The sequence below is a fragment of the Crinia signifera genome, chromosome 4, assembly GCF_055691185.1.
Source record: "Crinia signifera chromosome 4, ASM5569118v1, whole genome shotgun sequence".
NCBI lineage: Eukaryota > Metazoa > Chordata > Amphibia > Anura > Myobatrachidae > Crinia > Crinia signifera.
In genome coordinates, this window is record NC_139220.1 from 143729460 (window position 1) to 143741816 (window position 12357).

Sequence of the window (12357 nt, forward strand, 5' to 3'; positions counted from 1 at the left end):
ATGACTAGTGAGAAGTCCTATGTAAATGGTGGGGGAGAAGGACATTCCCTAGAAAATCAATGTGGGCTATCAATAGTGTGTCCAGTATTTCTACAAATAGTTCTCGGGGTGAATGGAAGATGTTCTATTCCTCATAGTGACAGCTGTGCCTGTGCACTCCATACAGTGACAGCTCCTAATGAGCGCAGCCAGTTCTTTCCCTATTGTACCGTTACAAATCCTCAAACAGTACTAAAGCATAAAGTGCAGGTTCAGGTACAGCATTACAGCAACATTATCCCCCTGCAGGCAGTCACAACTCATCTTAGGGATGCCCAGCTCTACCCATCAATCCATGTAAATGCCCACCTCCTGTCAATCATTAGAGGACACACAACCTGTAAGCACCCTGCTAAGCAGGGAAATGCTGTGCGCAGTGTGCTCTGATCAGCTGCTGCTCATACCCTGAAAGGAAAGGCACATGTCAGCCTGTCCCTGCTCCCCTCCTTCAAATCCCTGGAGTAGCAATTAGAGTGCCCTGTTTCAGCATCTCTCCTATAGCCATTGTCTGTAGGAGACCCGAGCTGAGGCTTGCCACGCCGCTCAGCACATCGCTGCTGTTCGGAGGATTTGTGCTGGTCCTGCTCCGGATTAAAGTCGTGGTGAGGGTGCGCTGCACTTATTGGGTTAAACCAGTGTTCCTCCTCTCTGCTGGGTCTGCCTGCTTAGGAATGATGCGAGCTTTAGGGAATCCAAGTTGCTGGCTCATCTGCTGGCTCTCTGTCTTATGTTAGGAGGAAGCATCTTCATTGGGATCACAGGAGCTTTCCGAAGGCAGAAAGGGAGATGGACTGATTGTATACCCACCAACATGGAGTTAATAGTGGGCATCCTCTGCGTTATCGTCTGCCTCAAGCCAGGTAAGAGAACCATCTATTTCATTATTATTTAATGTTGGTGATACAGGGAACCTATATATGGGGGAGTGTAGTGTGTATGTATGTATGTATATATATATATATATATATATATATATATATATATATAATTGGCTGAGGAAATTGTAGACGAATGAATGAAACTGAATGGTATTAGCAATAGAACAACTTATAAGTTTTAAGCATCCCTATAAAAGTAGGTTACATTACAGATCTGTGCTGGTGGGGATTTTTCTATTCTATAAAAAGCCACTGCTGCTCCTAGCAGGTACTGGGCGCTGAGGTAGCACAGGAGACAGTAGACATGTATCTCCATCAGTGTAATGTGTAATTGGTGCCTTTCCCTTTCTCATGTCAGTTTCAGGGTTTGGTGTTGACCCCTCCCTGCAGATTGACATCCTAGAGGAGCTCCAGCTGGGGGAGGCCACTCCTGGAGTGCAGCAGGTTCCAGGACTTCACAACAGAAGCAAAGCCTTCCTCTTTCAAGGTATTCCCCCTGATCAGGACTGGTGTGCACACATCACCTCAGGACACACAGCCAGCCACCTGATGTAATCACCTTGCCAGTGTGCACGCCTTTGACTGCCCTTTGTCTGTCCCTACATATGTTAATGCTTTATTAATGACCATTAGCAGGAGGCAGGGACCTCCCTTTTCTCTCTGCTATATCTTTCCAACCCTGCACTGGCCACAGTACAGTGCATGGGAACTTGTACAGTATGTCTAGTCTACAGTGTGGTGCTTATGGGGACCACATCAATCCACATTATTATGCAGAAATAAACACAAGCAATAATATACATCTGACTTCAGCCTTATCTAGCCTGTGCCAGACCATGCTGTGCAGAGATAAATATAGCTCTGAGATTTTGGATACCTATAATGAAGGAAAATTATAGCCTCTTGGATATGGCTTGGTGGCTATATACAGTAGCTGTGTTGCTCTGCAGGTTGGATCAGATCATTAAACTGTTCTATTACTGCATAGTGTGAAGAATACTATTCATTAGGTATAACACTGCCCAGCAAGGACAGCTTTTATATTCAACAACTGATTTTTGCTGTAAGTTTCCAATTAGACGATATGTGATTCTCTGCTGAGCACATCATCCACCCTAACTACCAGCTTTCCCCACTCATGTGTCAGGGCTCTTCTGCAACCGCTGGCTTTTTTACTGATTGATGGCCCCTTAATTAATGTACAGCAGGACCGAGGCTGGCAGATGGCTGATTTGAGTCTAGGGAAGCAATGAATAATAAGGCACACTACCCTGATCAGGGAGATTAATGCTGCTGGGAACCTGCGTCTTGTGCAGGAAACGGAATTGGTTTGTGAAAGTTGCTTGACTCTATTTCATGTGCCCAAGAGATGCAGCTATGGTGAATTATTTGTTTTTTTCAAAACAGTGCTGTTAATTCAAACATTTCTTTTGTTAATGTTTTGTAATATGCATGTAAGTCTATATATATTACAAAACATTAACAAAAGAAATGTTTGAATTAACAGCACCTAACAACACATACAATCCAACCATCCATACTAAAAAAAAAAAATTAGTTTTAGGCCACCCCCAATCACTAGCACAGGTGTATATTTCATTTAGCTATGCTGCAGGTGCGACTAAACCCTATATACAAGATGGAGAACAGATGTGTTTATGAGGCTGTACTGTCCCCATTAGTTCTGTGTCTACTGTAAGCTATGTCATCGGAATGTTTGTACAAATATACCTAATGCTGACATCATTACGTCCCTCTAGTACGCTTTGCTTTGTAGTACTTAAATAGGTTACAATAATTTTCCTATAGAAACTATTGCTCATTATACAACTGATGATAGCTGTTATCAGTTGGGTAAAGCATATACTGTATGTGCTAAAATGGTATTTCCAATTTAGTACGGAAGGAAATACAGATGTGAAACATTTGTATCTCTCAATAAAATGCTTGTGATATGAAAACAATGTATCTAAGTAGATTGGCTCACCGGGGACTATCCAATTAGCCTCCAGCAGGCAAAGCCGAATCCCCAAAAGCAGCCACATACTTGTGATGAAAACTGGGCTGCAGCAGCCAAACACACACACAAGTAACATACTGTAGCAAAAACATGATTTTTTTTTTTTCCCCCAAGGTGACCATAAAGCCCACGTTTTTGCGTGTGTTAAAGAGGATATCGCTAAAAGCACACTCCCGCATCCAGCCCTGTACTGGTCACTGGACACTGGTCGTAGGAGCATGCTCCTGCAATTGAGACTTTTTAGTGCTGACTTTTCAGTCCAAACTGGAAAGTTGCTTAAAAAAATAAAAAGGTACACTGTGCGATATGGTCACTGAACCATAACATTCCCTCCAACATGACCCATTGCATTCGGTACACAATGCTCTGTTCCTGGACATCCCTGGTAATGTATGATTGCCAGCACCTGTGTTGAAACACCCTTCTGGTGCTCCCCACTGGTGTTGGCAATCCTACATTACCTGGGAAGTCCAGGAGCAGAGCATTGTGTACCGAATGCAATGGGTCATGTTGGAGGGTATGCCATAATAAGTCAAAACCGCTCAGCGACCATATTGCACAGTGTATACACATCTTTAGTCTCAACAAAGCAATCATGTAAGATATATACTTAAGGTACCTATACACTTATCCGATTTGGAACGATTTCACCTGATCTCGGCCCAAATTGTATGTGTTTGACATCCCATCCAACCCGATGCGCAGTCCCGTGTCGTTATGACAAGTTGTACTAGTGTATTGGGGCCTTTAGCCTTGCAGAGAGATAAAGAAGGTTATTTAGACCTGATTGCAGGGCTGCTAAAAAGCAAAGCCCTGCAAACGGATTCGGCATGAAAAGCCGGCGGTCGGGATCCCGGCGTTCAAAATCCCGAACGCCGAAATACCGACAAGGGGGGGACGTGAATCGCCCCCCCCCCCCCTTGTGGGCTCGCTGCGCTCGCCACTCAGCGGGCCCGGTGCCTCGCTACGCTCGGCACACTAATTTATTCTCCCTCCGAGGGTGTCGTGGACACCCACGGGGGGAGAAAGTGTTGGGATTTCGGCGTCGGGATTTTGAACGCCGGGATCCCGACCGCCAGGATTTAAACTGCATCCCCCTGCAAACAGATAGCCGCCACACTAGAGTGAAATTCACCTGGGAGCAAGCCTGCGAATGAGCTGTGAAAATTTTGCAGCCCCTTCAAATACCTGCAAATTCACAGCAATCCCTCAGCATGGAATGTTATTTTTCTGTGTGTGTAGTCTGTGCGTAGCCCAGGACCTACTTGGTGACTGAGACAGAAACTGGCTGTTCAGGGCCAGAGCTTTTTTCACAGACCCTCCCGGAAATTGCCCAGGTACACCTGTGTTTTCCCTGACACTCCCAGTAAATGGGCAGGTGCCACCCCTAAATGCCTGCCTCCTGTCAATCAACTTGCACACGGTCAGCAAACAAGATGATCGCTGGATTTTATTGCTGAAAGGCCCTGTTGCATGTGCACTATGATCCGTGCGCATATGTAGTCAATCGAAAATAGGCCGGCCTGCGAATTCGCAGCCAGTCGGTGATATCTTTATAACCCCCAAAGTTTTAGTAAATCAGCTCCTAACTGCCATGTTACAGGTGGTGTTTGAAAAATAACAGAACTGGTTGGTTGCTACTTTAAATCTGTCCATTTTATCACTCTCCAACAAAATGGTGAATTATATGTCATTCTGTATATTCCAGAAAGGACGTTGTTGTCCATATGAGACTTATTATTATTATGAAATTACTTTGAACTTATTGAATATCTTTTATGAAGGTTGCACCCAACTAAACATTCTCTTGTAAATGTTCTTGGCTACAGGTGGCTACAGGAGGTGGTGTATCGCCTTCATGTTTTAGTAGGCAGCACCTTTATAATTCATTGTGCTCCCATTTCACAATAACCCTTGTCTCTTCCATGTTATTTCATTCCCTACCATCCACTAAGGCGTGGAGGGAGACTATAGCGTAGCAAGTGTGCCCGAAGTGTGCACAACACACATGGTGCACCGATATGGTGTCCATGTCAACTATGTTGTCATTTGGATAAAAAAAACATATTGCTTGTGCCAACCTTTTGACCCTGTCAACCTTAGGCATGTTGACCTTCTGTCTGTGTCGACTTAAGGGCTGCCGACCTTCCGAGGTCGACCCAATATATGTTGACCTTAATTTGGTCAACCCAAAGATCCATACACGTGCAAATAGTACCACTGACCTCCATTTCCTTCCGGTCAGTGAACTTCACCACCAGAACTGAGGGGAGAAATCAATTGCTGATGAATCTTTCACCTGGCCGAATATGGGCGGCACCAGGCACACTTTATGGCAGTGAGATCTTGTGCAGCAGTGGGATCTTGCACAAAAGTGTTAGCAAGCACTTTTGTGCAAGAGTTGTGAGACAGGGTGCATTTAAATGCCACAGCAATGTCAAATAGAAAAAGTAGCAGGACTTCATCACAGGAGGGTTGCAGTCTACTGTGAATTACCCCTAATAACTAATGAGGGATAGGCACTCAATGTTGTGTGTAGTGACAAAAAGAGGAGTTTTAATTAAGCATAGATATGGGTAATACAGACCCTAAGTCATCCGTTTCACTGATGCCCCTGATGATAGCCATTAGCATGACTGAAACGGATGCTGCTTGGTGGACATTACCTCTACCTACTGTATGTTGGATTACAGCTTCATTTTTCTTTAAAACAGCATTGAGTGTCGGTCCTTCATTTCGTTCTGTCTGCGACAGAGTAGGTGAGTGGTACAAAATGACTATATATGGCACCATATCTTTTCATCCAAGGTTATGTGTGCCGCATACTAAACCTTCATATTTACTGTATATTTTATTTTATGCTTGGCACTACTGTATAAAGTGTATAACAGAAATATGTCATGTATTAGTCACGCCGACCAAGGACACACTGAATACTGCTATGCAGGGTTTGCTGATTGACCACTGTTTTCTCTTTGTATAAGTGATATAAAGTGTTTCTCTGCTAACTCGTTCATTTGTTCTCAGCAAAGAATGCTAACCAGTGTGATTTCTTATGCTGTAGGAAGGCATTTGTTTAGAGTGCTATGATGTTTGCCATTAATATCGTGGTACATTATTGATTTTCTAGCCAAGTTGCCTCAGGATATTTTTCTATATTAACACCAGACTGTGTTGTAATAATAATCCTTAATAGAGTAAATCATAGTCCTATATGTGTGTGCCATACAAATGGTCAGGCGTAAAGCCAACATGATTTCCTCTGATTTGGTACGATTTGGAAGTGGCTTATATACTAAAATACTATAAATGTAATGGGGGGGGGGGGGGGGGTCTATTTACAGGTATTAAAGGTTACCTTTAGGTCTAAAGGTTGACACATGCATTTGGTCAACTTGGTCATAATGTCGACACGAGAACATGCTTTTTAGTTTTTCGGTCGAGGTAAGTCATATAAGTAGGTCATATAAGTGTACCGCATCTCCACACGTGGTACATTGGGCACGGTGCCTTGCCGTGCTGAGCACACTATTATATTCCCCCTCCACAAGTCTTTTTTTTGGGGGGGGGGGGTAAAAAAACATGAACAACCCATGTGGACCTTTTGATCACGTCAGTCTAATGCATGGGTCTTCAAACTGTGGACCTCCAGATGTTGTGGAACTACATGTCCCAGCATGCCCTGACAGTTTTGGCATGCTCTTATAGGAAAAAAATGTGGCAATGCATGCTGGGACATGTAGTTTCACAACATCTGGAGGGCCGCAGTTTGAAGACCCATGGTTTAATGCATGTTGACCTTTTGACTGTTGACCAATAGTGGTTGACCTTTTGACTGTCAACCTAGACACTGTTGTCCTAATGACCGTATCCCCAATTTACTAAGCATTGGACAGAGTAAGTGGACAGAGATAAAGTACAAGCAAATAGGCTCCTGTCAGTTTCCAAAGACAGACAGTAACATTGCAGTTAGGAGCTGGCTGGCTGATATTTTATCTCTGTCCACATTATCTCTCTCCATGGCTTAGTAAATAGACTCCAGGTATGCCCGGAAATATGCCGCAGCGGGCTGTCCCATAAGATTTCCGGGCATACCACCCAAGGGGTTAAAAAAAATGGTAAACCTCTCACTTTCTAATTCTCACACCCTATTACATTCGTACGCCGGAGGTCTACTAACCCCTGCCGCTCCCCCAGCCGCCATTCATTTTGCAGCAGTGATGTAGGGGGCGGCTTGGGGGGACTCAGGTGCACTCAGGAGTTCAGACTCCTGAGTGCTCCCGAGCTGCTGCGAACATCCCTAAGCCTGCCGCCTGAGGTCACTGCTGTGACCGGTGGCTGGGGCAGCGGCGGCAGGGAGCTCAGCCTACGCCGGAGCGAAGGTTAGGGGGGCGCAGGGGTGGGCTCCTATGATCTGTGGTGGGTTTTGCTGGTGCAGGACAAATCTGCCCTGGTAGGTTTGTCCTGCCCCAGGAAAACCCACCACTCAAGGGGAAAAGCTGCAATCATTTACATACTGTAGCAAAATCAACCTGATTTTCAGTGTGATTGCTGCTTTAAAAAAATAGGAAACCTCTCCCAAAATCTCTCACTTTCTGATTTTAACACCCTGTTACATTTGGCCCCAGATATTGCCCAATATCCATCTTTCCATACCAACATTTCTAATAGTATTCAGAAATGATTCTTTTATTCTCTATAGCTACATACTCTAGTAGTGGGAATGGAGCTCAGTCTAATGACATACAGTACCCCACACATACTGAAAATATGGTAGCAATATCTATATATACAGGGTCACCAGGCATTGCGTGGGTCTGATTTGTAATGTATAGCATTTTTTTTAATACTGTGTATTTGGTAAAAAGATCAAAAATGCTATTTTGAAAATATTCAAAAGGTCTGAATATCAGCCACACAATTGTCTAGAGCCCCCCAAATATGTTTCCAATATTTATTGCTTTCTCAAGTTGACGCTATGTGGTCTAATAGCTTTATTTTTTGACTGTGTAAATTTGTCAGCTTCCCCTTGAGAGTTGTGGAATATATTTGCATACAAACAAACTTAATCTATTGTTTTGTATTTATTTGACTGTTACTGAAATGTTCTAGGTTGTGCCATGACTGTGCAAGAACATTTTTCTGTACAGGGGAAATCCATTCTATTGCTGGCCAGGTCATGGAATGATCATGTGTCTAGTGCAGGGAGCAAACGATTATCAGCTGTTTGCTCCCACATGGGACCTTATTCTGATTGACTCGCAAGGCTGTGAATTTTGCAGCCTTGGGAGTCCCCCCCCTTGTACAGCTGTGAATGGATGATTTACATAATCATCCATTCGCAGGCGGGGAGAAATCATTTGATGGTCGCCGACCATTGAATGATTTCTCCAGCGATCGCAGATCAGAGACACCTATATAGCAGCTCTAAACTTCAGGCACCCTGTGCGAGGACAGTCACCGGATGTCAGCTGCCCACCCACCGCATTTCGTCAAGGCCTCATTAGACTGAGAACGCTAATGGGGCTTCCCGGTGCCCCCCCCCTTCCCTCCCCCCCCCCCCCAAACCCCACCGAAAGGTCGCCGTGGGTGCACGCACCCTTCGTCTGCACATTGGTCCTTTGCGAATGCACGGAGGACAGGAATGAATCTGAATAAGGTCCATGGTGAAAAAAGGACAAAACCGGTTGCTCCAACTAGTTGGAAAGAAAATCAAACCTGTTTTATTTTTACCAACTTATCATTCTGGTTTATGGGGGACTTTCCTCCAACTGAATGATGGAGATGGACACTGACTGTCAGTGTCTGCTTACAGCTTCTCCTATACAGCCACTAATAATTATCCGCATAGGGGGATGTAGACCTCATGGGGCTCTAGCTAAGATACCAGTTTGGGGCCTTCCGCAAAACATAAAACCATTTTGTCTGTAGAAATGTTTTTTTTTTTTATCTGATCGACGAACATCAAAGGGACTTTGGGAGGGTTGGCAGGTCCATGCAATGTCATGATGTCATGTGGCAGTCACTCAAAGATCTTATGGGAATGTTTTGGATGGCCAGTATATCTTTATACTATGCTGGACCCTAAGAAGGCGCCTGGGTTAACTTGTGAAAAATCTGCTTCTGATTATACATTATACTGCTGTATAGTTATCTTTATCTTTTCCAATTGGGTGCTCTTTCTCCATTACAACCTTATACGTGGATATATGAGCTTCTATAAAGGGTTATATGTAACTTTTTAGAAGGTAATTATCCCTTTTTACGATTGAAAATTAAAACCACATACATATTACCAAATGACATTTAGCTGGATCAGATATATATATATATATATATATATATATATATATATATATATATATATATATATATATATATATATATATATAAATAACAGTGCTAGTGCTCTTAATAATAGCAGATGCCGCTTAACACTTTATGTAGCGAATACATGTACATGTGCACTCACACACAAAAGAAACATAACAGGTGAAATTTAATAAGATGAGAGATTCAGAAAGTGAGAGATTTTGGTAAGAAATCTCCAGTTTTTTAAAGCGGCAATCATTTACACTGCAAAACCAGTTTGATTTTGCCGAGTAAATGATTGCCGCTTTAAAAAAAACCTTTTTACCAAATCTCTCACTTTATGAATCTCTCATCCTATTACATTTCACCCAACATAAGAAGAACATACGTGTCCAGCGACCCTGGTGTTTCCAATACAATTATTTATATAAAACACCAAAGGTGATTAATGGCAGAGGATATCACGATACAAATATAACGTCCTTATATGACCAATAGAGGTATGTCCTGTATATCAAATTAACTCCTAAGTCAAATGGACAGTATGGGTCCTCTCCATTAGGGCTTGTGAAGACAAAACAAAAACACACAATAGTGCAGACCATCTTATAGTCAAAGAATTGAATGAAGATGGAGATTTACAATACAGATGAATTAAAAAGCGCATGAACCAAATCCCCACGGCAAAACTGCAACCATGGATTTGTCCTGTAGTGTCTTAACCAGATTTAAACATGGGATAGCGTTCTCGCCTATGGCTTCATACACAAGAAAGCTATCCCCGGTTTAATCCGAATATCTATTGGGGGTCAGCCAGCTAGCTATCAGGTCCGGAACTGAGGTTGGACAGTACAGGACAATTCCACGGTTGCAGATTTGCCTTTAGGAATTTGGTTCATGCGCTCTTTAATTAATCTGTATTATTTAATTAATCTGTTTGAATGGGTATGGTTCATAGGGACGACATGCATTGGGTCAATCACTGAAGGTCGACATTGGCCAAGGTCGACACCTCAGAAGGTTGACATGGGCTTAGGTCGACAGGGTCATTAGGTCGATATGGGGTTTTTCACTTTTTTTTGTCACAAATTTTGACATGAATGCTTCAGGCACAGTACCTTGTTACACTTGGCACACTATTTTTTTCTCTCTTTCCACGTCATAGTGGATGGTATGGAATGAAATACCTCCTGTCCGCACAAAATAAGTGAAAAACCCCATGTCAAACTTTTGACTGTCGACCTTGCCCATGTCGACCTAATGAAACTGTTGATGTAAGCTTGTGTCAACATTGGCCCATGTCGATCTTCAGCGATCGACCCAGTGCATGTCGGCATTAGTGCTGTCGACCTAACGACCGTATACCGTTTGAATATAAGATGGTCTGCACTATTGTGTGTGTTTCTTTTATCTCCACAAGCCCTAATGGAGAGGAACCATACTGTCCAGTTCATTTGATCTACAGGAAATACCTAAATTGGTCATATAAGGACGTTCTATTTATATGGTGAAATCCTCTTTCATTATTCACCTTTTGGTGTTTTATAATTGTGTTGGGAACACCAGGAGCGCTGGGCACTTATGTTCTTTTTATATGGTATTTAATTGGATCCCCAATAGTTAAGGGGCCAGATGTTGAAGCCTCAGAGGTTGGCAGCCGAGTGGTATCCCAGCCGAACTCTGAGATTTTTTTTTAACGGGGCTGGTTTATATCAATGGTGATACACCCTTTATATATCTTTTTAAATATCCAATCATGTCTTTTAAGACACTGTTAACACAATTATATTAAAGGTTATATTTAAAAATCATCTGTTTCAGGTGATGTCACCAGTCCAGCATTGTGCATGTATGTATGTATGCCGAGAGGTATGCCTGGCCCGGTAAAATTTTGGAGGTGGGGCATAATCGTGGGAGGCATGGCCTACCATGATTAGGCCACGCCCCCCAAATTTTAAGGTGGGTGGAAAAAAACTCAAATGATGTTCCTCCCCACCACCACCTCAGCAGCACACACCTACAGCATGTGCTGTGCTGACAGAATGCTCAACATGAGCTCTCACGCTGTCAATGAAACGCTCATCCTAAGCCTGCTGTCATCACAGCACATGCTGTAGGTGTGTGCTGCTGCTTGGGAGGGAAGGAGGGAGGGGGCCAGACCGGGCCCCCTCCAGCAAGCCTCCGCCCGGGTAATTAGTACCTGCTCCCCCACCCTCTCAGCGGCCCTGTGTGTGTGTGTTCATGTGTACCTGCGTATTTCAGGTCTGCGTGTCAGCGCCTGCCATTGTGTCAGCGTCTGTGTCTCGGCATCTTCAAAATATTCAAATCCTGCAGGATTATGCCTACTTCTGTAACATCAGAAGATGGAGAGTAGTTGGCCAGTCTGATGAAAAGTTGGTTAAGTTTGTGGGGTGGTGTTTTAGTTGGACAGATTAGTTGGACGGGTGGTCAGTTGGATGGTTGTTTGATGTTGTCAGACTGCGTGCAGGTGTGTGACCGATACCTGGTACTCTTGTTCCTGTCTTAGCACCGCCTGTCTACGACCTGTCTGCTTCACTCGCCTGCTGTTCTGAGGGCGGAGGGACAGAAGGACCCCGGGAAAACAATACCCCAAGACACAACCACACAATGCTGTCACCACACTTGAGGATGGTGATAAAAGGTTTTATTATGCGCCCAAAATAGTCACGGATCACAGCTATAAGAAAGGTTAAATGACAATGAGACTTCAAGAATGCTTCGCCTAGAATGATATTGTGCGCGATGGGGCCACTGTGACACCGCTGGCCACACTTCACACAATACACTGTGCAGTAATGATGATTCACCATTTCAAGCAACAAATACAATGAATGACATATATGATTTGTAAAGAGGATATCGTGCGCGATGGGACCCTGTCACCGTGGGTCGCAATTCACACGGTATGCTGCACCAAAGTATCACTAAACAATTATGACACACTACGATCGGTTTCAATTGGTAATAAAGAAGATCTACAATAAAGGATACCATGCAATGTTCTCTAAGGAAATGACAACAGTACAGTGTGTCTGGTTCGATACAATAATAAGTGTCCTGGCTTAAGAGACTGAGTCCCTGAACTGC

At 43.6% G+C, this 12357-nt stretch overlaps 1 protein-coding gene across 2 annotated transcripts in view; it reads left to right on the forward strand.

Moving 5' to 3' along the window:
• The first annotated feature begins 325 nt into the window (after nucleotides 1-325).
• Nucleotides 326-12357, forward strand: part of NELL2 (neural EGFL like 2) — a 235310-nt gene continuing 223278 nt past the window's right edge. Inside the window, exons 1-3 of one of the 2 annotated variants that reach the window (XM_083182659.1) lie at nucleotides 327-641; nucleotides 774-899; nucleotides 1276-1404. In XM_083182659.1, coding sequence (XP_083038785.1) covers nucleotides 851-899; nucleotides 1276-1404 — 178 coding nt within the window. In that variant the 5' untranslated portion in view covers nucleotides 327-641; nucleotides 774-850. Of the gene's footprint in view, nucleotides 900-1275; nucleotides 1405-12357 lie in introns of both variants that reach the window. The other variant, XM_083182657.1, reaches the window with a different exon arrangement.